The sequence below is a fragment of the Acinonyx jubatus genome, chromosome A1 (genome assembly GCF_027475565.1).
Source record: "Acinonyx jubatus isolate Ajub_Pintada_27869175 chromosome A1, VMU_Ajub_asm_v1.0, whole genome shotgun sequence".
Classification (NCBI taxonomy): domain Eukaryota; kingdom Metazoa; phylum Chordata; class Mammalia; order Carnivora; family Felidae; genus Acinonyx; species Acinonyx jubatus.
In genome coordinates, this window is record NC_069380.1 from 5,278,224 (window position 1) to 5,305,746 (window position 27,523).

The window sequence follows — 27,523 nt, forward strand, 5'->3', positions numbered from 1 at the left end:
TGGCAGTCCTGCTTTGCGCATTCAGAAACCAAAGTTCTGGGCAAACAACTTTGCCACGAGTCCCCGGCTACTAGGTGGCCGAGGGAGAATTCAAATCCAGGCCAGGCAGAGTGCTTAGGGTTAGGGTGTGGGAACTTACACAGAGCTGGAGAGAGAATGTCCCTTAGTCTGAGGAGCTCATAGTCCATTGGAAATCCCCTTGCTGGGGTGGGTGGTCTGGGGCCCGCTGTGGTTAGGAAGTGTTTCAGGAGGATGGAATGTTGTCTGCGAGAGGCAAGGGGCAGGAGCCGTGGAGGGGGGGGTGGTGTGCCGTGTCTTCCGGTGTACTGGAAGCCTGCCGGTGAACGGGCGGGTTCGTGCGAGATAGACCAGGCCGCAGAGGTGAGTGGAGGTCAGCAAGAATTGGAACCTGTAGGCAGTGGGGAGCCATTGAAGGCTCCGTGAGGGACCATGAGTCATGATGAAGGACCAATGTAGGAGGGTCCGTGTCGGAGTGGGGAGGGCAGCAGTGAGGCTCACCTCAGTGCTGCGTGAGGAATGTTCTACGACTTTGTAATGGCTTTCTCTTCTAGTTAAAAGATCCAACAAGAGGCTTTTGAGTTCAGTGGATGTCTATAGAAGCTTCCACTCTGTTGCTTACTGGGCAGATCACTAATATTTTGAGCCGTAGAACAAAAACACTTTTACGGAGTATCGTCAGGAGTAAATTAGATGTGTGTAGCGGACGGTCAAGTTTTCTGTTTCTGCTCTCCTGCTATACATAATTATATTAGTGAGTTTCCATGGCAGGGAAAAAAATAGGTTTATATCTGTTGTGTATAATAAAAAGAGTGGGAGGTATACAATTAAAGCCCACCTTTGAAGGAAAAGGTAAGGAAAATGGAGTTTCTCCATTTTTAGGACTACCAGGCCATCTTTTGATGTGTTTGGTGCTTAATCATAGGGCATGGGTCCTACAATACAGACCAGTGATAACTTTTTTTTTTTCCTACTTTTACAGTGACAGAAAGAGAATGTCTGTAATTGTTCGAACTCCTTCAGGCCAGCTTCGACTCTACTGTAAGGGGGCTGTAAGTACTGACCGAGCGTCTCGTGTAGCAGGTGCCCTTGGTGGCTCCTTTGTGAACCTGCTTCTCCTGACCGCTGTCGTCATCGTGCCCTGGAAGTTTGCCCAAGGCTGAAAGGCTCTTTCAGATGGGCCATGAAATTGACTTGGTAGTAAAGGCCTACTGAAGACAGTGGCGGTTCAGGCCAGCGTGGCAACCGTGGCCCCTGAAAAGCTTCCTTTTAGCCAATACGTGGTTTCAGAAATAGCACTTTGCCGTGTGATGCGAGATCTTTAGGGTGTGACTTGTGATTCTTGTTTTATCACCATTATGTTGTGACTTCAGGAAGATGGAATGGTTCATAACGACCTGTGATGATCTTTTTAAGTATTCGTGTGTGTGTGTGTGTGTGTGTGTGTGTGTGTGTGTGTTTGTGTGTTCGTTCTCAAACAGCTATTCGTAGTTGTTGTGTTTTGTGTTTTCATCACAGAGAGCTTTTCTGAGCTGTGTTGCTCAGTGTTTTTTAGCTGAAGTGGGTTCAGGGCCTAGTGGCTGGTGCACACCATGGCTGGGAGCTCCTGCAGGGGCAGGAGTGTATTTGTGCAGTTTAGGATGTGCATGGTACCCTTTCCGCTTCTGCATAAAGGTGTTCTACACATCGGTACGTATTTTGCAAATTTGGGTAAATGCAGGTACCATTATCTCTCTGACAGTTCTCTTGATGCTTACGGTTTTCCCCAAAGTTTTTGTCTGGACACATCCATACCCAGTTTGTTTTCCAAAGCTCATGAGTGAATCTGTCTGAGAACTGGATTTCTACCTGCCCGCTCAAGTACTCTCAAGTATTCACATTGGATAAGCATCATTAAAACAAAGCTAGGTTTAGAATGCTGACCGCAGGGTTTACTTAAAGGTTTGCCAGTCACAATGTTTCTCTATTTTGTAGGATAATGTAATTTTTGAGAGGCTTTCAAAAGACTCAAAATACATGGAAGAAACCCTGTGCCATCTGGAATATTTTGCCACGGAAGGTCAGTGAAATTTGGAAATGTTATTTTTAACCATTGAAGTTTTACTTTCAAGTGTTTGCGGCTGATGCTCGGGGGTGAGCGGTCATGGTCTGAATGGACATGTCCGTTTTGTGCCGTACTTGGCTTGCTTCCTAGGAGTATACTTTCCTAGGGCCAACCCCTGCCCCCACCCTCCACATTCTGTGCCCACGGCCATGACGCCATGTGCACCAGAGTCCACACAGAGTTATGTGCATGACTCTGTTCGCTCTTCCCCTGAAGGACAAAGGGAGCAGGCAGGCCAGCTCACGATGTGTAGAATCATTCTGTAGTCATTATTCCTCTTCAAAAAAACCCATGTCCCCACTTCCCCGTCCCCCTCTCGTGATCCTTGTGACGCTGGCTTATCCATGACTTGAGGAAGCAGTAATTCACTGAGCCCACAGAGACTGGGAAAGGAGTTCTCTGAAAGGATGTCAGAGATTCCAGCAAGGGAACATGATGAACGTTGGAGCCTTGCCTAAGTGCTGGCTGCTGCTTTCTTGGCTTCGTGTGTTCCTGTGGCTATGAGCGTGTGTGTGCCTGCATGCGTGTGCACGTGCACATGTGACTGCTTGAAAGCCTGGGTCTTCCACATGGTAGCATGTCGGGCTTTTATTGCTCTCCTGCCTCCTCTACTTCTGATACCTGCCCACGGCACATGTACATATAGATCGTGCCCAGCTCCTGTACGTCTCTGCCGTAGGGAGTTCACGTTCACGGCTTCTCGCTTCTCATGGACTCTCAAACGTATCCTCGAGGTGGTTTATAGCAAAATGCAGTAGACTTGTTTCTACCTTCCCTTTTTCGGTGAGTGAAAGTTGAATTAGAGTGACCTAAAAAGCAGATTGTTTCTTGAATTTTTTTTGAGTAGGCGGGTATCAAATGGAGCCACGTGATGTCACCTAGGAGGGAAGGCGTCCTGCTTCTTTCCATCGCTGGATACGCTATGGCTGTTTTGCAGGCTTGAGGACTCTCTGTGTGGCTTATGCTGACCTCTCTGAGCAGGCGTATGAGGAGTGGCTTAAAGTCTATCGAGAAGCCAGCACCATCTTGAAAGACCGAGCTCAGCGGTTGGAAGAGTGCTATGAGATCATAGAGAAGGTAATTGCACGTGACACACTTGCTACCTGCCCAGTGAGGGGCTCCACCACGTATTGGACAAAGTCTTTGGACAGGAACCCTTTTGCTGTATAGCGGAGAGCGTGTGTGCATAGGGGAGGGGCAGAAGAAGGGACAGAGAGAGAGAGAGATAATGAATGAATCTTAGCACTGGGCATGAAGCCCGCTTGTCTGTCCAGCGCTGAGCCTGGCCTCATAACCCTGACATCAGGACCTGAGTCAAAATCAAGGGTCAGACGTTTAACCAACTGAGCCACGCAGGTGCCCCTTAACCATTGGCTTTGAATGATGTCTTTCTTTGCTTTAAGAAGCACTTAGTTTTTTTTTCTTTTATTAAAGTTTATTTATCTATTTTGAGCGAGAGAGAGAGAGAGAGAGAGAGAGCGCGCGCACAAACGGGAGGGGCGCAGAGAGAGACGGGGAGACAGAATCCCAAGCAGGCTCTGTGCTGTCAGCATGGACCCTGATCTGGGGTTCTAACCCACAAACCACAAGATCATGACCCGAGTCAAAGTCAGATGCTCAATTGACTGAGCCACCCAGGTGCCCCAAGAAACACTTAGTTTTTATGGGCTACGTGAAAGATTGAACCAGCTTCTGCTAAGTGTTAATGGTATCTTAGGAAGTATCAGGTCAAAAACAATGTCAGTGACTTTCTGGGTTTGCCTAAGATTAGGCACCCTGTTGACTTACATGAGTTACATGAATCAGACCCCATAGGCTGGTTGGACATTGTTCATTCTGAGAATTTTCACACTTATTCTAGTAACAGCTGCTTTTGCCATTGGTGCTTTGTATTGCCTACTTTGTTTTTTGATGTTGTTTCTGTTCTTTTCAGTTTAACCCAAGGCGTCAGGTAGCTTTCTAGGTATTAGATTCCCTCCCATCTGGGAGCTGGATTTCACCTTTTTCTGTTTCATGTCGGCAACCATTGGCCCATCCAATTTCCAGTTTCTAGAACTCTGGAGTCATTAGCTTTTATCATTCTTTGTGTTTTTTAAAATGACTCTTGAATTTTTTTATACCCTGGTTTTACTTGAGTTTTATATTTACTTACGTGTCACTTTAATGGAATTTGGTGGGAGTGGAACCAAATTCAAGTGTACATTGTTTCTGCTTTACTGGAAATAACCAAAATTACTTTAGAATCAGAAAATGATTAAATCGGGGCACCTGGGTGGCTCGGTCAGTTAAGCATCTGACTTTTTTTTTTTTTTTTTAACGTTTATTTATTTTTGAGAGACAGAATGCAAGCAGGGGAGGGGCAAAGAGAGGGAGACACAGAATCCAAAGCAGGCTCCAGGCTCCGAGCTGTCAGCACAGAGCCCGACGCGGGGCTCGAACCCGCAAACTGCGTGATAATGACCTGAGTCGAAGTCGGATTCTCAACCGACTGAGCGACCCAGGCATCCCAAGCATCTGACTCTTGATCTTAGTTCCGTTTTTGATCTCAGAGTTGTGAGTTCAGGCCCTGCATTGGGCTCCATTCTGGGTATGAAGCCTACTTAAAAAAAAAAAAAAAAAAAGAAAAGGAAGAAGACGGTTAAGTAGGTGATGTGCCCATGGGGCACCCTTTGCACCAAGCACATAGTGGATGCTTTTCCCACAATCAGGTAATCAAGATAAGGTACTCTGTCATGGAGAGACTCAGGGGAGGTAGGTAAGCGGTTAACAGGCTCTCTGGGCAGGGGCTGGGGAATCTGCCAGACCAGCAGGCAAGGTACAGGCTGCTGCTGTCTCCACATCCCCGTGCATTCACACCCATCCTCACTGTGAACTAACCCTTTGTGGGCCTGGAAGAAGTTTAACAATCTTAAAATCTTAAAATCCTTTGATATTTTTTCTTTGGCTTTTAAGTTGTTAGCATCCACGGCCTCTTAGCTTTGTATTGCCAGATGTGCGTTATCATCTAGAATCAGTTTTGCTTCCGTGTTAACTATTATATGGTATGTCCTTAGCTCATCAGTGGAGAGGGGAGGGCTCACGTACTGTGACTATCCTCAGGATAACTTGCTTGTATGCTTTACCGCTGGGTGATTTCTATTTTAACATGCCCATGGACCAGGAAATAAATGATAAATACTAGGTTGCTTCTGTGTCTTGAGTGGTTCTAACACTGCAAACAGTTTTGACACTCAGTACATGAAGCGTCATTAATTATTTGCAAACAAAGGCTTAATGTACAGGAAATAAGAGAACCGTCAACATTTTGACTGCCTTTTTGGGTCAGTTTTGTGGTTAATGCTGCTCTTAAGCGTGTACCGATCTTTAATTGATGTTATTTTTCAATCTAGAATTTACTGTTACTTGGAGCCACAGCCATCGAAGATCGCCTTCAGGCAGGTGTTCCAGAAACCATAGCGACTCTATTGAAGGCAGAAATTAAAATATGGGTGTTGACAGGAGACAAACAAGAAACTGCGATTAATATAGGTAATGCATTTTAAAATTTCCTGATGCTGGTTTTGTATTGTTTGTAAAGTGTCTTGTAGAAGTGCCTAGGGCTTCCTCAAAGGCATTGACAGATGATGTTTTAAGGCCCAGGAAAGTTTACCTAAATCAAATGAAGATGCTCTTGTGAGCATTATCTGCCTGTAATAAACACTGAAACTCCATCTCCCTGAAATGTAGAATATAGAATTCAAGTTTTGAAGACTTTTTTTTCTTATCACTTTCTTCACAAAGTTTTAGTCTGAGGCTAAGATGTTTTCACTGAGTTTATTTATTATTATTTTTTGAGAGACAGAGTGAAAGTGAGGGAGGGGCAGAGAGAGAGGGAGACACAGAATCGGAAGCAGGCTCCAGGCTCTGAGCTGTCAGCACAGAGCCTGACGCTGGGCTTGAACTCACGAACCATGGGATCATGACCTGAGCCGAAGTTGGATGCCCAAGTGACGGAGCCACCCAATCCCTCACTGAGTTTAATATGCATTATAATTTTGGATAATTATGACCACTGGGATGATTTTACCAACTGATGGATTTTCTAAGAGCGCTGTGTCTTTCTTTCCCTTCCCTGCCTGGGTTGGTAACCTCTTTGCTTGCTAAACATCACAGAAAGGAAAATTGAAGAAAGGGAATTTTAAGTCCAAATAACTTCATTCATGTTAAAGAGGCACATTTTGAGTTTGGAAGGAGTTGAAATGACTCATTTTAGAAGGTCTCCTTTCGATTGCTTAAGTTCCCTTGAAGTCCTCTGCCACTTCCAGTGTCATTATGTAGCACCAGCCCAGGTGCGCATGTGATCAAATGAGTATGTGAGACCACATGGCTTATAATGTCTTTATGGAAGCAGACTCTGGGTTACAGCTGACTTCAGAAAGGAACATACTGGAGCATCCAGGTTTGGGTTACTGGTATCCTGTTTGGAGCGGTCGCCTTGGAATGTTATCACCTGAATCCAATGGTGGCCCTTGCCTTAAACCTTCTGTTTTGAATCAGCTCTCCCAGATAACCACAGTTGTAGTCAGTACTTACCCTTTGAAGTGAATTTTTTTTTTTATAGACAAGAGTCATTTAATCATTTCTTATCAAGGTTGTGACTAATCAAATGCAATTTGGGCCCCCACACCACTGAAATTAAAGTCCCAGGCGAGTGACAGGTGATTCATAACCATCTCTGAAGCTTCAGGTATAGACATTACCTATTGATTTGTGTTAGTTGTCTGTCAAATGCATGTTTCTGGACAAAAGTAGGGTGATATTTCTGTGCAGATCCCTCACTATTACTAGAAAATAAAATTCAATAGCTTGTAGCCCTTTGGTGATGTCAACATTTTTTTAAAAAGAAGGTAAACATGTGCTTTTGGGATAATGCCCCTCTCTCTCTATGTATGTGTTGTCCCTTCAGGTATGATTTCCCATAAAATTTGGGTTAAAATACCTGCTGATATGTGGCTCCTTTTGTTCATATAGGGCACATAAAGTTGACTGCTGCCCCCAAATACTGAAAATTTAGGGGTGTGCTTTCTGCTCTCTTAGAGCAATATCAAAAGGTAGGTAAAATTGTACTACGGTGATAAGATCTGGAAAACAGAGGTTGAGTGTTCTTGCTGGACTAATGACCTTTTTATGCCCCTAGCCCCAGACGACTTCCTTAAGTGCTTTCTTGTGTTTGCTGTAAGAAGAGAGTGTGAGTGTGCTGGCTGGAAAAAGGCCACTGTCCCTCTCATGGCCTCTCTGCAAAATCACCCTGTCCTTAGGCAGCACCCACGTCCCTTTTGCTGCTTGTCCCTTTTGTCATACCTGAGCATATCAGGGTCTGGAGGAGTTTAGGATACACGCAAATGAAAGCAAAGGCTTAAAAGTCAACCCAGGAAAAAAAATGGATTGTAATTCCTAAAGGAAAGTTTGACTTGAAGGCTGTGAGGCTTGTCTGAGGCTTATGAGATAATTGAAAACCTATCTGAAGAGTTTGTAAAAATCATGGTGATAGTATTTTGTGCTTTTTTTTATCAAAGAGGGTAGAGCAACATTTGTAGCTTGGGGACCAGGAGCATTCACAGCCATTGGATATTTTAAAATTGATCTTTTCTTAGCAAATCCTCTACAGGACCACATGGAGATGATGCATCCTGTTCATAGATAAGCTGATGACTTTACCAAAGTCTTGTATTCTGGAGTTTTTTTTCTACTCACATATTTTTCTAGTGTGTCAGAATTCAAACAGATCTTTGGTGTTACTAAGTATGCATCCAACAGCCGGGGAACTGATGTTCTTTGAAAGAGCTGTCTGAGTTACTTTTTCACTTTGCATTCAGAACTCACTGGGAATCCTGGGTTGTATTGGGTGGTGTTGAGGGATTAAATGTCGCTTTCTGATTTAGGATTTCTGTTGTGCCCGCAAATGATGCAGAAGGCTCAACAAAGTGTAGACATCCAGACGTTGTGTTAGACTTGTCCACGCCAGGCCACAGGTGACAGCTATAAGCAGCATGAGGTCGTGTTCCAGATACCGTGTGAATTGTATGCCTCCGTACTCATTGCATGTCCCTCGTGGCCCCGGAAATATGAGCTGGTACTGATCCATAATACTTGATGTCCTGTACATTTTAGTGCATTCGGTCTGCATTTTCAGGGATTCAGGGGATATTTGGGAAGATGATCCAGTGTCTAGAGTTCTACTTCTTTATGGAAGACAAGAGAGCAAATTTTTTTCTGTTTTTTTAATTTTATTTTTAATTAAAAATTTACATCCAAATTAGTTGGCATCTAGTGCAACAATGATTTCAGGAGTAGATTCCTTAGTGCCCCTTACCCATTTAGCCCATCCCCCCTCCCTCCAGTAACCCTCAGTTTGTTCTCCATATTTATGAGTCTCTTCTGTTTTGTCCCCCTCTCTGTTTTTATATTATTTTTGTTTCCCTTCCCTTATGTTCATCTGTTTTGTCTCTTAAAGTCCTCATAGGAGTGAAGGCATATGATTTTTGTCTTTCTCTAACTTCACTTAGCATAATACCCTCCGGTTCCATCCACTTAGTTGCAAATGGCAAGATGTCATTCTTTTTGATTGCCGAGTAGTACTCCATTGTATATATATACCACATCTTCTTTATCCATTCATCCCTCGATGGACATTTGGGCTCTTTCCATACTTTGGCTACTGTTGATAGTGCTGCTATAAACATGGGGGTGCACGTGTCCCTTCGAAACAGCACACCTGTATCCCATGGATAAATGCCTAGTAGTGCAATTGCTGGGTCCTAGGGTAGTTCTATTTTTAGTTTTTTGAGGAACCTCCATACTGTTTTCCAGGGTGGCTGCACCAGCTTGCATTCCCACCAACAATGCAAAAGAGATCCTCTTTCTCCCCATCCTCGCCAACATCTGCTGTTGCCTGAGTTGTTAATGTTAGCCATTCTGACAGGTGTCAGGTGGTATCTCATTGTGGTTTTGATTTGTATTTCCCTGATGATGAGGGATGTGGAGCATTCTTTCACGTGTCGGTTGGCCACCTGGATGTCTTCCTTGGAGAAGTGTCTATTCATGTCTTTTGCCCATTTCTTCACTGGATTATTTGTTTTTTGGGCGTTGAGTTTGATAAGTTCTTTATAGATTTTGGATACTAACCCTTTATCTGATAGTCATTTGCAAATATCTTCTCCCATTATTCTGTTGGTTGCCTTTTAGTTTTGCTGAGTGTTTCCTTTGCTGTGCAGAAGCTTTTTATTTTGATGAGGTCCCGGTAGTTCATTTTTCCTTTTGTTGCCCTTGCCTCCAGAGACGTGTCGAGTAAGAAGTTGCTGCGGCCAAGATCAAGGAGGTTTTTGCCTGCTTTCTCCTCGAGGATGATGATGGCTTCCTGTCTTACATTGAGGTCTTTCATCCATTTTGAGTTTATTTTTGCGTATGGTGTAAGAAAGTGGTCCAGGTTCATTCTTCTGCATGTCGCTGTCCAGTTTTCCCAGCACCACTTGCTGAAGAGACTGTCTTTATTCCATTGGATATTCTTTCCTGCTTTGTCAAAGATTAGTTGGCCATACGTTGGTGGGTCCATTTCTGGGTTCTCTATTCTGTTTCATTGATCTGAGTGTCTGTTCTTGTGCCAGTACCACAGTGTCTTGATGATTACAGCTTTGTAGTATAGGACAAGAGAGCAAATTAATGGAATATCTGCCCAGTGCCAGCGCTCTGCTAGGACTGCCTTCTGAACACGGTCTTCAGTCTTTACATCTTAACGGTCTTCTGGCTCAAAGGGGAAGTTCAGTGTTTATGAAAGTTACGTTGTATTTAATGACCAAGCTAGTATGAGGTCTCAGGGCCCCTCAGTTCTGGTGCAGGGCTCATTTTACACGGATTCACATAGCTTTCGTAAATCTGTTCTCTGAAATTTGAAGACTGGGGGAGAATGGTACAATATATCATTGGCGGCACGTTGTTATTATATGGCAGTATCCTGAAATTGGGATGTCTTATGATCGTCGACTCTTACGGTTTAGTAACATTTTCTTAGTGGTACGTAGAGTAAGCGTTCACCTTTAGAGATGATGCCAGGTGTTTGGGGTTGTTCGTTTTCTTCAGCATTTATCTGTCATACTTTAATACATATTTCTAAAATGTAACTTTTAGTTCCTACCTTGGAAATATTTAGTCAAATTAAATTCCAGGGTATTTATGTCTCTGAGGGGCCAGTGAGTACTATATAGACGGTCATCTTGCCTGTGGGTTTTAGGTAGTTTGGAACTGGCACGGTGCCAGAATCCTGCTGCACCAGGCTTGAATTTGTGCTAACTAGCTACGTTTCAAGGAGTTGGCAATTTTCTTTTTTAGCTTAAGAACGTGGCGTGCGTTAGTCTAAAGTGAAATTTCAGATGTAGCCTTTGTGAATTGTGTCATTTCCTTATTACCACTGGAAATAACATCTATTAAATAGATGTGAAGTCCTCAGAATCTATGATTTTTTTTTTCTAATGGATATAGGATGAGTGAGAAAAAAAATCGTAGTGATTCCATTTTAAAGCCATTAGGCGGGAAAGAGCTTTCATTGTAAACTGTTCCTAAGTTGTAATCCCGCACCCTACTCCCCCACCCCTCATTTTTTACTCATCATTTAACGCTTCTGAACCATGTCTTACAGTCTTAGAAGTTTAATTTTTAGAAAGTAAATATGGTGCCTGCTTATCCTATTATTGCCCGTTGCAAGAAAGACAGGTGTCTGTTTTCAGTGAAGCTGGGATGTTTGGCGGTGATCTCAGTCTGAGTGTTGTTTTTCACCAAAAAGTCAGATACGTTATATCTTGATCACCTGCAGCTGGTGTTGTTGCCAGACGTTCTAGTACAGGCTTGGGGGACCCGCATTCCCTAATTGGGGCACGAGTTAATCCTGAGCCAAAACAGAGTGAAATAGATGATGAGAAAGTACTAACTGCACAGCACAGACATTAAGCATGACTGGTGTTAATAATAGTTACCGAGTGAACATTGGCTATACTGTGCCAAATGCTGTGCTGAGTCATTTGTGTCTGTTTTATATTTGATTCCCCTGAGACAGCCATCATTTTTTTTCCCCCTTTTAAAGATAGAACTGAGGCACAGAAATACCAAGCAACTTATTAGCCTACATCACAGAGGTGGGAAGATGCTGAAAATCTGAGCATGGACCTGTGATACTTGATATTTACTTCCCAGAAGGAAAAATACCTGAGCCAAAAAAGAGAAAGGAAGGCTTCGAGGTTTCCACCTTGAGCCTTCAAGGGTTCAAAAAAAAGAAAAAAAGTCTGAGCATAGAATGGGTCAGGATGGCCCAGTTTGTGAGGCGAGGCTGAGGTCCTGTGCTCTTACGTGGAGTAGCCTTTTCCTGAGAAGGATCTGGAGGGAAAGGTGCCCAGGTGTGTGGTTTTGTGGGATGAGCCCTGGTTCTCTGGATGATGAAGGACTCTGAGCTTCGTTGGCCCCCTCTGGCATAGATTAGAATATCATCTTTCATCATCCGTTCCTGATGTCCGGCAGTGCGTTTCATACATTTATACTCAAATATTGATCAGATTCTCTCTGAAAATAGTTAGGACCAACAACACACTTACTAAGGGTTTGGAACCAGCCTGAATTTCAGTGATGGGTAGGTTGATGAATCTGAGCCTAAGATCCATGCTTAGTAAGGATAAAGTGTACCTAACCCTCCCAGAAATGTCTCCGGAGAAATCTGGACTTAGGTGTCTTTGACGATGTGAGTTTATCTCAAAAAAAAAAAGAGACCGATTTCAGAATCTGAGAGATTTGGTTTGGTGATACTTCCTAGCGTGGATGATTATTTTCTTAAAATGCAGTCCTGCTCTAAGTACCATAGAGTCTGAAATATTTTGATTTCTTTGGATGTTGGTTATACTCAGGTAGCAGAAAGACTAAACACTTTTGTAGCGTGCTGTTAATTTCAGCTGTAGTAAAAAGTAAAATCCCAGAGGTTCTCTTCCTAGTGATTTTATGGCCGTTTTGTTAGATTGCAAGATTAAAGAGCTAGACCTCAATTTACAAGTGCGGATTGACATTTCATACCTGGCCCTTCTCCAGGAGTTGATCTCATTTTATCCACAAACATTAGGAATCAAGCACGCCAAACTGGGGTTGACATAATTTAATTTGCCACATTAGCTAAGTCACAATTAACTGTGTTAGACTTCCGTGTTCTGTCTAGTGCAGGTGTTTTGTGTGATAATTCTCTAAGCAGAATCTCACTTCGTTTTCTAAATTGAAAAAAACGCGTTTCCAGAAACCTTTAGTTCTGTATATTTAAATTCGCAGAAGTGTCGGTGGCTTTATTTATTGCCCTATTCCCTGAAACGGCTAGAAAAACATTTAAGAGTTTTTCCATAATATCTTTGTGCAGCTTCAGTTGTCAAGCAGCATTTTGCGTCGACTGAAAAATATAAAATAAATCAGCAAGTTAGGGCTTAAAAATTATAGCTCGCTTCTACAGCTGTTGTTCAAATCAAAATCTACCAGCAAATCCTTTTGCGTTAGTTATACTAAATTTGTAACAGTCTATGTTGCGTGACGTTACTGGAAGTCTCTGGGGTATACAGAAGAAGTGAGCCTACCACAGTGGGAAATAGTTAAAGTTGCAACATCGCCTTTTGTAAATGAAAATAAAGTGTAGACCTCCCTTCTGAGCCTAATCTAAGAACTTATAGGAAAGAAGAATACATTTGTAAAATTTTAATGGTCAACAAAGACTTCACTTATGTCAATCCTATGAGGCAGGACTTTGAAAGGCATTCTGGGAAAGTCTGATTTTTACTCATCACTGCTGTTAAAATACAAACTTGAACAAGTTTGAAAATGTGTAGAAAATTGTTAAATGTTTCCACCTGCCCCCCCCCTCTTTTTTTTTTGTCTTCTGGGTTAAGCAGGTGCTTGCCCATGTGGTCTTATGATTTTAGATTCTTCAGTTTGTTTTAGTTTTTAAAATGATGAGAAGTGGTTTTAACAAGTGAAATAATCTCGTTCCCTTGAGGTAACCATTGTTAACGGTCTGGACTGTATCTTTATGGTATTGCTTTTAAAAAATATTCTTCTGAAATATCAAATATTCTTCTGAAATGACAAACGTTAGTGAAGGATATACTTTGTACGTTCCAAAATAAACATATTTATTGTCTCTTTCCTAAAAAGAAAAAAATAAAAACCAAAAGGCTTTTCCTGGTCTTAATTTTTCTGGGTGTCTTAAAGTCTGTTTGGTGCCTTTTAATAGGGTTTCCTCCACATCAAAAAAAAGCCCCGCTGAGTAGAATTGTCACATAAATGCAGTAGTTCTGGGACTGGCCCATTAGTTAAATGCTTGTCTCCTTTTCCAGTTAAACATAGCATCTGTAGGAACGGATATTTTAGCTGTTCTGTGGAGAACAATCCAGGCTCCTCCTCGCTTCAGGAATAGCTCTGGTTAAGCCCCTTCCTTGAGATTGTCACCCAGGTACTCGCTCGAAGATTGTGATTTTCGTTGCTGATGATTGGTTTCCTGTCTCCGTAATCATTAATCCTTTATCTTTAGGTGCTGAGGGTGGGGGGAAAAACTTGCTGTGAGGGCCAATTTTCTAGGTGGGAGGATTCTTCTCTTGCCTTTCCTCAATGAGCTAGATTGCGACGAAGGTTGGTGAAAAGTGCCAGTTCTCTCAAGGGGCACTGAAGAGGGGGACGGTATAGCTTGGAAGAGAGTAGACTCCTGACAGACCCCTGGGTCTTAGGACCTGCTGGAGCTGCCTCCTTCCCACAGTGCCTGGATTTCAGGGGGCTGGGCTCTCCTCCTGGTCTCTGGGGTCACTGAGCATCTCCAGATGTTTGGCAGTAGACTGCAAAGCCTGAGTAGGGAAGTGGCTCAGAGAAAATATGTTCACCTCCTGGGAGGAGAAGTCGAAGAGCCACTTGCTTAACCTATAGAGAGAACTCTTTAAAAATAGGATGGAAATGATCGATAGGGATCAGTGTGGGAATACGTACTTTTTTGTTTCAGGGGAATTTTCTTTTTTAAACTCCGTTTGATTCTTGAAATGCACCTTGCTTTGAACTTGGGGGAGGAAGAGAGATTCGGTTGTGTGATAGTAGTCCTTTGAAACCTGATGTGAGAATTACCTGCTTTGTTAAACAAACACACGAGGGCTCTGGATAGTAGGGTAGGCTCGTTTATGCTGATTCGCAAGCACCCTTAACGTCCATGTGTCTCCCTAACGGTGCTGCTGTTCTCCAAAGATGAGGAAAACTCCACAGAAAATTGACAAATGTGTATTTTAGCCTTTGGTCAAGGAAACCTTCCCAACCAGCTCTATCTCAGTGGTCTGCAAGAATCAGAGTCTGCTCAAAGAACTCCCTTTTCCTGCTCCTCACGCTTGTCCAATTCTTCTGTGTTCCTCGACAGGCTTAAAATGGTGATAAGGAAGACCCAAGAAGGGAGGATGAGTGTACACAGCTATTGGAAAGGGATGAGTTCTTGGAAGGAACGATAAACTCCCTAATGTTGCTTCTTCCTCTTACTCTAGGATATTCCTGCCGGTTGGTGTCACAGAATATGGCCCTTATCCTATTGAAGGAGGATTCCCTGGATGTAAGTCGTTTTTCACACGTTGTATGTGTCTTTTACCGTATTAAACTCTTCATGTATTTATTACTACTATAACTGATGAGGGTGTTTTTTTTTTTACTAAAAATTATAAAAGTACTCTGTATATTGTTATTTATGAACACATGTCGTAATCTCTTATCTTTAAACACCAGGATAGTAAATTTGGAGCACTGCTTAAAGGTACTTCTCCTTTGTGCATCTGGAATTCTGCATTTACGATGTTGACGGGACCTGTTACGATTTACGTTAAGTGGGGATGGTCGACTCCAGAGTTACCAAGGAGACTTGCAGGATTTTCTTTCTAGCACAAACTTTAACATAAAGATAATATTCAAGTGTCCAGAGTTGTTTGAATTTATATAGGAATAGGCTGCATTCCCCCAACATTCCAGTGCCACTAGCTCATGCAGAATTGAACAGCATGGTTCTCTGAGCATGTCATAGACCTGTACCCGCCTGGGCGTGGCCTAAAGCTTCTGATGAGACCAGGGGAACCGATTTGGGGTTAAACAGTGACCTGGGAAGTAGTTTGACATGAAGACATCAGCTGAACAACGAAATCCCATTTGTCAGGACTCGTAACAAGGGCTTCTTACTGCCTGGAACCCAGGGCCACCCTTCAGGCAGTGTATTTAAAGCCTCTTTTAGGAGCAGATGACAGGGTTAGTGAAAAGGATGAGATATAGTACAGAGATGTTTATAGTTGGAGATCGGGGAGGCCACGAATCCTACCGTGAAGGCCGACACACAGAGCGCCTCTTCAGGTGGCGAGTCTGTGTGCCCGCGATGCTGGTCGATGGCTTGGGAGCTTCAGGATCGATCTCAGTGTGCCTCTTACCCTTGTTTGTGTCACTGCCTACCAGAAGCCCAAACCTCCTGGGTCATCCCTCCTCTCCTGGACCCTAATTCTCCAGCTCTGGGGTAGTGAAGAACCTCCATTCTACCCAGTGTTGGCTTCTCCCAAGCACCCACATCCCACTTGCCTTTATTCTTGTCTATAGAACTTCTGATCACTAGAAATAATATATATTATTATTAATAAATATAATAAAAGTATATAAATGTGATGAAACACATGTAGAATTCGCCATCTTAGGCATTAAGTACACAGTTCAGTGGCATTCAATATGTTTATATTGTTGTATCATCACGATCTGTCTCCAGAACTCTTTTCATCTTACAAAATTAGAACTCGGTCCCCCTAAAACAGCAACTGCTCACTTCCTCCCCAGTGAGCCCCTGGCTCAACCGCCATTCTGCTCTCTGTCTCTGAATTTGACTACCCTGGTATGTCCGATAAGTGGAATCATACCATATTTGTCTTTTTGTGACTGGCTTATTTCACTTAGCATAATGTCCTCAATTCATCTATTTTATAGCCTGTGTCAGATTGTCCATCCTTTATGACTGGATAGTATTCTGTTACATGTGTAGCTCATGTATGGCTTATCCATTTATTTGTCAATGGAAACTCGGGTGGTTTCTGCCTTTTGGCTGTTGTGAATGCTGCTTCTACGATCGTGAGCGTTCAACTGTCTCTTAAAGACCCTTCAGTTATTTTGAGCATATGCTCAGAGGTGGAATTGCTGGGTCACATGGTAGCTTTATGTTGACCTTTTAAGGAACTATCTTGCCGTTTCTATAGCAGATGCTCCGTTTTACGTTCCCACCGGCAGTGAACGAGGGTTCCAGTGTCTCCACATCCTCACCAACATGTGTCATTTTGTGGGGGTTTTTTTTGTAGTAGCCACCTTGGTGGGCATGAAGTGGTATCCCCCTGTGATTTTGGTTTGATTTCCCTAAATGGTTAGTGATGTCAAACATCTGGTCATGGGCTTAGTGGCCATTTGTAGATCTTCTTTGGAGAAATGTCTAGTCAGTCCTTTGCCTGTTGAAAAAATTGGATTTTTTGCTTTTTCATTTTTGTGAAACACTTTATATTTGGTCTGTCTTGCTCTAGTCCCTTAAAATGTGAAAATATAAGGTTCATAGAGCTAAAAAATCTGATTTTTTAAAAAAACTGGTCATGTCAAAGACAATGCTTTTCACAGGTACTCTGTACATGTTTGAATGATTGGACCAACTTTAGATCATTTTCCAGTTACCGGCTAGAACTTCCGTTTAAAAGGTCACGCTGAGGAGGCAGTGGCTATCTACCATACAGGTACATCTCTCTGTCCGTGGATGGGCTGCATACAAGGTGTCTTTAGGAGGGAATCGAAACTGAGAACAGCTTGGTGGTAGAGAGGAGAGTGGAGAGCGGGTGCCGAGAGGGGGACTAGAACCATGGGGGAGCCAACTAGCCTGTGAGAACACCCAGATGTCTATGCCAGGAGCTTACTTGTTTGCCGATGATCTTCGCGTTCCAAGGCATCCACGATCTTAAACTAAGCCTATTACGTGATGGTAACTCAGAAGTGAGCCTGTATTTTCTTTTTATGCCAAGTGTACTCAGGAACCCGAGAGATGGGCTTTGACTCTACACAGCACTATGAGGCTCTAAGTACAAACTGGGAATTTTTTTAAAATGTTTACTTTTTTGAGAGGGGGGAAGGTGCAGAAAGAGGGGGGGACAGAGGATCCAAAGCAGGCTCCACACTGACAGTAGAGAGCCTGATGCGGGCCTCAAAGTCATGCAGTGTGAGATCATGACCTGAGCCAAAGTCGGACGCTCCACCAACTGAGCCAGCCAGGCGCCCCCACATCGGGACTTTTGGTTGACCTAGATCATGGAGTGATTTGTGAGGCCAGACAGGTTTTGGGGGATGTGACTGGCTGCCCTTGGAAGCCTGTTAAGAATTCTTCTTCCTAACCAGTGTTGAACGTCTGGTTTTAGTGTAATGACTTCCACGTACTCAGTATCTGCTGAACAGAGGTACAATTTTTATGTTTTTTTTTTTTTTTTTTTGTTCCATACTCCAAGCCCAGGGGGTATTCCCTATTTTTGACTAGAGTCCTTCTTCTCTTTCGCCTTGTTCCCTTCTCCCTCATTCTTCAGTTGGGTTGAAGGCATTCCTGTTCTCAAAATATTTCATTGCTAGGTGTGGAATAGGAGTCCTGGGGAAATAAGTTAGGTGTGTACCAGATCCCTGTGGAGCTCCCAAGTTGAGCTTTTTAGGCTGCAGGGCTCTGAGGATGAAGCAGACCAGACAGGGACAAAGGAAGGGGCCCAAGAGTTAGACGCATTGGGCCTAGGTCCCAATGCTTACTTTGCCTCACATATAAGTGGGAGGGAATAACGGGGATTACCGCAAAGAGCCAGATCTGGCATCCATCACTTTCACTTGACCGACAAATTATGTCCGGCGTAGAACTCCAAATGCTTGTAAATTACCAGGATTTATCTCTCTGCTTTGAGTTAGTCACCTGTTACCAAAACAACATCTAAGCTCTGTAATACAGATGAGATCGGGGGTCTTGGAAACCGGGCTGGGGGGGTGGTGGATCATATGTACCTCAGGGGAGCACTAGACGATGATGCGTTAGGATGCCAGAAGAAAATGTGCTTTTTCTTCTTTTACGTTTAAAAAAAAAAGTGCCGTGAAATCAGCTTCATTGATGATCACATAAAGGTTGGCACTGGCACACCCAATCCTATTTCAGGTGCCCTGATTAGAAATGGGCCTGGGAGGGGGGCGCCTGGGGGGCTCCGTCGGTTGAGCATCCGGCTTCGGCTCAGGTCATGATCTCACGGTCCGTGAGTTCGAGCCCCGCGTCGGGCTCTGTGCTGACGGCTCGGAGCCTGGAGCCTGCTTCCGATTCTGTGTCTCCCTCTTCCTCTGCCCCTCCCCTGCTCACGCTCTGACTCTGTCTTTCAATAGTAAATAAATGTTAAAAAAAAAAAAAAAAAAGGAAATGGGCCTGGGAGGAGTGGGTAGGAGGAGGGAGGCATGGAGTGCAAAGAAGAAGTGTGGACAATGGGGCAATCACTCTTTGGTTTGCGAAATATTGCCCTTTGCGTGTGCTGGTTAAGTGGATTTGTGGGCCACATTTAGTTTTGGGAAAACTGACTCTCCCAAGGTACCAGCTTACGTGGATCCCTGTTTAAAAAAAAAAAAGGATTGGGGGTAACACTAGTGTCAGCAGAAGCCACACCGATATGGCATGCTAGTTCAGGCTTTTCTTCAGCTACTGGATGAGTTAAGTCAGTTATCCGATCTCCCAAGTTAAACAAATTTCAGAATTACTCAGGAGGCCATTATCATTAATCTTGAATCTTTTCAAAAACGTATATGGTGTCTTGAAATGTTAGCTGTGGTGACTAAAAAAACCCTCTCAGGATTCATGAGGCTTTTAAAACTGAGAATGAGGAGTATGAGAATAAAATTGTACAGTTTTATTAGCAGTGGATAAAAACATCTAATATTCAAGTTACTCTCCAAATTTCACAAAACCGGCTAGCTATCGACTGAAGACAGCCTTTGATACTTGACAAGAAGCGCCACGCCTTTTGGGGAGCATCTGTGTACCCTCCAGTAATACAGATAAAATAACACAGCCAAATTAAAACAAAGATGCACGGAAGACCTACAGAAAATCTTGCTGGGGTTTTCTGAGGAACAGGTAATTGAGCAAAGTGTGAAATGTAGGAGATTTGTTCCATATTTGGGTGAAAGTGTAGCTGTTTCTAAAATGGGTTAACTTACGGGGTGCCTGGGTGGCTCAGTCGGTTGAGGGTCCGACTTCAGCTCAGGTCACGATCTCACAGCTCGTGAGTTCGAGCCCCGTGTCAGGCGCTGTGCTGATAGCTCGGAGCCTGGAGCCTGCTTTGGATTCTGTGCCCCTCTCTCTCTCTGCCCCAACCCACTCGCATTCTGTCTCTGTCTCAAAAATAAATAAACATTAAAAAAAATTTTTAAAAATAAATAAAATGGGTTACCTTACTTACATACACACACACACACACACACACACACACAAATTCTAGTTCTGATGAGCCATCAAAGGAAAGATGTATTGGTAAGGATATATTCTGAGCAAAATATTATTTCTTTAACACAAGTTTTATGAAATGAGTATGGGATCATCACTGATGGGATGGCCACTTAGGAATGAAAGGTGGAATCCTGTAAAATTCACTAGTGACCTCGGTGGCAGAGACTGCGTTTGCCAGCATCCTTCTGGCTGGATGGGACTCTGAGATTTCATTCTCACCGGTGGCATGTGAGCAGAAGTGAGATGGGAAGTTTCTGCATTACCCAGTGAAAAGGAAATCCCTGGCCCTGGTTTCTTGGTTCTTTCCATTTTGTTGACTGCAAATGGCAACCGCTAGAGTCTCTTTGGAAGTGACTATGTTGAGGAAGCTCCATATTGAGGAAGGCAGAGTTGTCTCACTGCTTCAGGTCCCTGGATGACTTTGAAGAGCAGAGAATCTGAAGATTGTGTGTGTGTGTGTGTGTGTGTGTGTGTGTGTGTGTGTGTGAGAGAGAGAGAGAGAGAGAGAGAGAGAGAGAGAGAAAGTGAAAGTTATATAGTTTGAAATCTTGCATGGCGGGGAGATCTTTGGTTAGCCTCACCCTACTAATGAAACAGAACCTGGTACTTAAAGCAACATCCATACAGGCTCCTCAAGCATAGATATAGGGCTGTCCTCAGGAGGGTTTGCTTTGGTTGGCAAAGAGGAGGGGATGGGATTTGGAGGTCAAGGGACTTGGAGCCCTTCAGTTTGATACACTCGTCCCCATTGGAGTCTTTCAGATTGAGACACCTGTCTTAAGGTCCCGTGTTTTCCCAGTCATTGCCCTGACTTCCACGGGAAGGGACCTAGTGAGTCTGTAACTACAGCCTGCATAGAATTCTACAATGTGAGCATTTTTATCATCCCCAAAAGTTTCCTCGTTGTCCCTTGGCAGGCAGCCCTCCTCATCCCTAGGCAACCGCAGACCTACTTTCTGTTAGGATAGAATTTCATATGAATGGAACCAAACAATAGGTTCTGTTATTGTCTGGCTTTTATTCAACACGGTAATTTTGATGTTCGTTAATGTCGCTGGTTGTATCAGCTGATTCCTTTTAATTTTTTTTTCAACGTTTTTATTTATTTTTGGGACAGAGAGAGACAGAGCATGAACGGGGGAGGGGCAGAGAGAGAGGGAGACACAGAATCGGAAGCAGGCTCCAGGCTCCGAGCCATCAGCCCAGAGCCCGACACGGGGCTCGAACTCACGGACCTCGAGATCGTGACCTGGCTGAAGTCGGACGCTTAACCGACTGCGCCACCCAGGCGCCCCAGCTGATTCCTTTTTATTGATGAGCAGTATTTCATTGTATGGATGCACCACAATTTATCCATTCTTCTGTTGATGGACATTTCAGTGATTGCCAGCTTAAGGCTATTATGAATAAAGCTTCCGTGAACACTTTTTGTACGGGTTTTGTGTGGACGCACGTTTTCATTTCTATCAGATAAGTCCCTAGGAGTGGAATTGTGGGGTCATAAAGAAATGTATATTTAGCTCTGTAAGAAACTGTCAGTTTCCATTTTATTTTACTACTAGTACTGAGAGTTTTCATTTCTCCCTATTTTTTTTCAATATATGAAGTTTATTGTCAAATTGGTTTCCATACAACACCCAGTGCTCATCCCAAAAGGTGCCCTCCTCAATATCTATCTCCCACCCTACCCTCCCTCCCACCCCCCATCAACCCTCAGTTTGTTGTCAGTTTTTAAGGGTCTCTTATGCTTTGGCTCTCTTCCACTCTAACCTCTTTTTTTTTTTTTTTTTTTTTTTTTGGTGCATGGGTGTGAGGTAAAGATTGAAGTACAGTTTATATCCCATAGGGCTATCTAGTTTTTCCAGCGCCATTTGTGAACAATACTATTATTTCCACATAGAATTACCTTGACTTGATCATATCTGTGACTTGATTTTTAGACCATCTATTTATTCCATTTATGTATATATCTTTCTTTATGCCCAGTTCTTCATTGTCTTATTTATAGTACCTTTGTAACAAGTCTTGGATCCTCCAATCCTTTTTCAAGACTGTTTATTCTAGGACCTTTGGCATTTCTGTACACATTTGAGAATCAGGCTGTCGACTCCCCCAAAAGCTTTGCAGGATTTTTATGGAGGTTGCGTTAAATATATAGAAAAATTGGGGCAATTTGACATTTTAATGGTATTGAGATTTCTAGTCCACAACATGATATATCTCTTATTTACTTAGGTCTACTTTAATTTCTCTCAGCAGTATTTTGTAGGTTTTAATATATAGGGTTTGCATACATCAAATATTGTGGTTTTGTTTTCGAGCTGTAATTTAAGAATGATTTGGCTGTTCTCTTAGGCATTGATGTTTTCTTTTAGATCCTTTATTTACGATTTGTAAAATTTCTGGTAATTCCATTTCTTTGTCATTTCTGGGTCCAATTTCTCTTGGTTATAGGTCACTTTTCCTGTCATTTATTGTATGCTGTTTATTGTTAATATTATACTTAGTATCTGGAGTCTGTAATTTTTCTTTAAAGAGTATTGAGTTTTGGCAGGCAGTTTATAGTAGCCTTTACTCTAGAACTACTTTAGCTTTACTACTAAGATGAGACGTTAAGACTGCCACCTAAGACTGTAAATATTCACTTTAGTTTCTCTGCGGTGGATGGTTCGAACTTAAGTATCTCCCAGTATTGTATGAGTGCTGGGAATTTTTCACCTTACGGGCCTGATAGTTCTTTTGTCTGTCTATCCATCCATCCATCAGTCCATCTGTCCATCTATCTATCCATCCATCTATCCATCCATCCATCCATCATCTGATTATTTACATAATTTTAAAAATTATATTATTTTTTTATGTATAGGTTTTTTCCCAATATGGTCTCTGTACACATGCATAACTTAGTGTTTGGTCAGAGACACAAGGGAACCCGTATAGATTTCTCAAATTCTTTCTGTGTGTAGTTTCTCTTCATAATGCTACTTTGCAAATTCCAGTGACCTAGAATTCTCCAGCTGTACCTCCAATCAGAAAGCCTCAGCTTTCTGGTTCATCTCATTCAGTTGATTTCTTTCAAGGATCATAGTCCTTAGTTGCCTATTGTCCTGTGTCTAAAGACAGATGTTTCATATCTTTGTTTCCAGTTTTCTAGTTGTTTACAGGTCTGGTGTCTCCGTTACTTTATGATGCCTAGAAGCAGAGTTTGACAAATCCCACTTCTGCCTCTGGCAGATCATCTTCGACACATACTGATTTCAAGTTTAAAGGCCGGTACCACTTGGATTTTTCTTTTGTAACTGTTTGTTGCTCCTAGAGGTTGGCCAGTTGTCTCTGATTTTGGGAACTCTATGAAAATAGCTAGCTCAGGAGAAAAGCAGAGGGTTGATAGGACCTCCTGGCTCCAGGGAAGAAGCAGGAGGATGGCTGGAAAAGCAGAGGAAGACCATCATTGATGTTAATTTAAATAAATGTTTTGGTACTCTTTGTCATGGACAGCTAGCATCTTTTTCCCCACTAGTGATGAGATCAACATCACTTCCTTGAAACCCAAGCAGATGAAATAGTGAATCTCTGTTTCCCATCTTTGGACTGTTTGTTAGAACCACTTCTGGTACCAAATGCAGGACTTAGCAGGCTTCAGTGCAGGAAATACAGTCAGATCTGATCAGGAGATAAATACCCCACACGTTATTTGAACAGAGTGATTTTAATGAAAAAAAAATTGTGAATTAATTTTGGAGTTGTTAATCAGACAACTGAAAGTCTAAGAAGAGAACTCGGGGGCAAATAACAACCCTTAGGAAAAATCTGAGCCCACGCTGTTGTTGCAAATAAAGTTTTATTGAACATTCCCATTTATTTACACATTGCCCATGTGTACTTTCATACTACAGTGGTAGGGTTGGTTAGAAATTCAGTTAGTGACTTTTGGCACACAAATCCTAGAGTATTTACTATCTTGTCCTTTTTAGAACAGTTTGCCTGCTCTAAGGTACCTTGTAGTGGCAACTGAGGGAAGCAGGTACCGCTCATAGGCTGAGGGGACAAAAGGAAAAAGATTGGACTCACTCATTAATACTTTTAAACTTCAAAGAGGGGATTCTCAAAGCTGATACTCGGATCTCTGAAGAGTGGGAGATGGCCGGCTGGTCCAGAGTGTCTGCATTTTGGGTAGAAGACAATGAAGATAGTTTTTGCAAGTGTTGCAGAAATCTGAAAACTGGATTCATCTTCTGCTCTTGGAAGGAACTGAGCTGCCTGGGGGGGGGGGAAGAAGCAACTCGCAAGGCAATTGCAAGGGGACCGGAAACCCACAGGAGACCAATGGGAAGGAGCAAGTTCCTTTTCCAACGGCAGCTTCTCTCGTCCGTCTCTTGCGCCACCTACTGGCAGAGCCTAGCGCAGAGCCCTCTGGCGAATCAGGAGTGTGGTGCATAGAGTTCCTGTTCCAGGATCACAGACTACATGCAGAAAGGTAGTTTTGAGGCTAAGGGTTGTTAACTCGACAACTGGCACAGAAACTAATTTCAAGTATAAAGAAAGTTAAAACGGTAAATTACTGGAAAAGCTGAATGAGCAGAAGTCTGCATGTCCCAGGTAGGTAGGTAGGTTTCCGGTTCATGCATCTGCACGTTTATTCTCAAGGTCAGGGCACTGTTGTTGCTATCCCAGAAGACTTGAGAAAATCACTGCTGATCTTCCGGCTTCCCTACCCCTGTGAAGCTGGCACTAGGTGGTGGAATGTAGGATACTTCCTCTGCAGATAAAGGAATAGCTGTCTTCATTCTGTCTTCTAAATCTTAAGCAAATGTGTCTTGTGGATGGAATCTATCCTGAATCCTGCTAATAAGGGAGTCTGGGAAATACTGTTTTTAGCTTTACAGTCCTTGCAGTATAGAGAAGAACATGGAAGAGAATGGGAATAGACGGTGAGAATCCGTCAGTAAACTATCTAGTACTGGCTAGTTCATAGGCAAGAAGCGGGAATCAGCACACAGAATGCTATAGGATCTCACGGATGTGGCCAGTTTTATAAAAAGCCTTTAACATACAGTAGATTTTTTTTACTTTGTAATGACATGCGGAGTCACCGTGAACATTTTGTGGACCACTGAGAAGTCTATTTAGTTTCTGTTGTTGTTCTCATGGCAAAGAACTTAACAGTTGTCAGACTTAAAGGTGATGAAGAATAGAATAGTGGCTAAGGAAGCAGGCTTTGGAATGCTTGGCTGGGTTCAAATCCTGTTATCTGTGCTTAGAAAAGTCTTTGACCCACAGTGAATTCTCCTAGTAAGTCAGTTACTATTTTCTGTTTTTCTTTTACAAGAGTCCACTTTCCCAATTTCATCTTTTCTCTAATGACAGGTGTCTCCATGGTAAGTTATTTAAAATACATTTAATATATGTAAGCACATTCACATATTCATACCCACAGGCATACTGTCATTATTTGTTGCTTCAAGTCGAAGATGAGATTGCATTCTTTTCTTTATGGCTGATCAATATTCCTCTGTGTGTGTGTGTGTGTGTGTGTGTGTGTGAGAGAGAGTTGTGTGCGCGCGCGCGCTTCTGCGTGCATGGGCGTACCATATTTTCTTGATTCATTTATCTGTTGATGGATCTGGGTTGCTTCCATATCTTTGCTATATATTTCAGTAAATATGGGGTGTGCATATCTTTTTGAATTAGTGTTTTTCTTTCCTTTGGGTAAATATCCAGTAGTGGAATTATTGGCTCATATGGTCATTCTGTTTTCACTTTTCTGAGGAATCTCCATATTGTTTTCTGCAGTGATCGTGCCAATTTACACCAACAGTGCCCAAGGGTTCCCCTTTGTCCACATCCTTACCAACACTTCTTGTCTTTTTGATACTAGCCATTCTGACTGGCATGAGGTGGTATCTCATTGTGATATTGATTTGCATTTCGCTGATGATCAGCGATGTCGAGCACCTTCTCACGTGTCTGTTGGCCATCTGTAAGTCAGTCACAGAGATGAAGAGTATAGCGTAGAGGATATGGTTGTTAACGTTGTAATATTTGGTGACACCCAGTGACTACACTTATCACAGTGAGCACTAAGTAATATATAGAATTGTTGAATCAGTGTTGTATACCTGAAACTAACACAGCATTGTATGTTAATTATACCTCAATAATAAATAAAAAAGAAGATGAAGGCGAGAGGATAATGGCTCTTTTTGGGATGGAGAAAACACTTGAAAAGATATGTTTAGAAACGCTTGTATTGTTATGGGACTTCCTGCAGAAAATGTGGGTTGCATATCTTAAGCCATGGACTAAGCAGCCTCCAGAAACAAAAGCTCATGTGTGTTGAGTGCTTCTTCATGAGCGCCTGACACTTAGTGTGAGTTCTCGCTCTTAAACTTCCTAGAAATTCTTAAAAGTAATGAAGCTCTCCTCTTTTAAGGTTGGTGTTCAGATATTTTTAAAAAATTCCTCCCCAGTTTTTTCCCCTGCCATCCTTGATAGTATTTACGTACTTGGTAGGATTCCCTTATAGCTGTATTTGTTCTTCAACATCTTTTCGTGGTGTACTAGAAATTTTGGTTGAGCAAGTTTTTTCCTGATTTTAGACATGTTCAATTAATAATTGTTTTAATCCTTTAAAGGTATTTAACATATAAAGGACAGAGAGACTATCCAGTGTTAGCGAGAAACATAAAGCAAGGTGAGGGGGACATGTCAGGCAGAAAGGGCAGAGGTGACTATGTTATGTAGGTTAGTTAGGGAAATTCTCTCTGATATGATGATACTTGAGCAGATGTGGACGATGAGAGCTCTGGGGCTGTCTGGACAGGGGACTGCACTTCTCACTTTGCCTGGAACAGTCTCCGTTTATGCTGTTGTCCTGGCATACCCTCATCATTCTATATCTGGGGGCCTAGTGTCCCAGGAAGGTGGTTTACCAAGTGCAAAGTCCCAAGGCCGATGCCTTCCTACTCTATTGAGCCGCAAGTGGCTGCAGTGGAGAGGGAGAGGGAGTCCAAGAAAGAGCAGGGACTTCACCTTGTAGTTTTGTAGGTGGTTGTCATGACTTGTCTTTTATTCTGAGTGAGATGGGTGGTCACTGGTGGAATCTGAGCAGCAGGGATACAGTGTGGTAGATGTAGATGTAGTGGAGGTGAGAACAGAAGCAGCGGGCCCACTTGGCAGGCTATTGTACTAATCCGGGTACAAGGTGATTGGGCCAGTTGCATCCAAATGTTGGCCGTGTTGGTGATGGAAGGTGGTGAGATTCTGGGTGTAGAGTCTTTTCACGGTAAAGCTAACAGGATTTGCTGGTATACTGAATGTGGAATATAAGAAGGCTAGGACTCCAAGGGTTTGGATCTGAGCAACTGGGAAGATTGAGTTGCCATTTCAGAGATGAAGACTGTAAGAGGAGCAAGTATGGTTGGGGGAATTAGAAGTCGTTTTGGGGTGTGTTAGGTTGAGGTGGTGATGAGAGATTGTTAGGCAGATGAACCTATAAGTCTGAGATTCAGGGGACACGTCTAGGATGGAGAGAGATCCTTGGGAGTAGTAAGTGTACTATTTTAAACCATGAGACTTGATGGGACTGTATATTTTAAACTATAGAGCTGGCAAAGAGTTGAGAACTAAGCTCTAGAGGAGTTTCATTGTGTAATAGTTTAGGAGATGAGAGCCAGCAGAGGAGACCAAGTGGGTGTGGCCATTAAAATAGGAAGAGAAAACAAAAGTTTGGTATCCTGGAAACCTCATATAGAAGTAAGGTTCAAGAAGGAGCAACAACTGTATTGGTTGCTGCTTTATGGATCCAGTAAGACGGGGTCTGA

General features: G+C 42.8%; 1 protein-coding gene across 3 annotated transcripts in view; it reads left to right on the forward strand.

Moving 5' to 3' along the window:
* The window catches only part of LOC106988928 (phospholipid-transporting ATPase IB), a 624,663-nt gene that overhangs the window by 184,511 nt on the left and 412,629 nt on the right, over window positions 1–27,523 (forward strand). For all 3 annotated transcript variants that reach the window (XM_027064563.2, XM_027064562.2, XM_027064561.2), the window contains exons 20-24: window positions 1,001–1,070; window positions 1,993–2,077; window positions 3,060–3,199; window positions 5,512–5,650; window positions 14,683–14,747. In XM_027064563.2, the coding sequence (XP_026920364.1) occupies window positions 1,001–1,070; window positions 1,993–2,077; window positions 3,060–3,199; window positions 5,512–5,650; window positions 14,683–14,747 (499 nt within the window). The remainder of the gene's footprint in view (window positions 1–1,000; window positions 1,071–1,992; window positions 2,078–3,059; window positions 3,200–5,511; window positions 5,651–14,682; window positions 14,748–27,523) is intronic.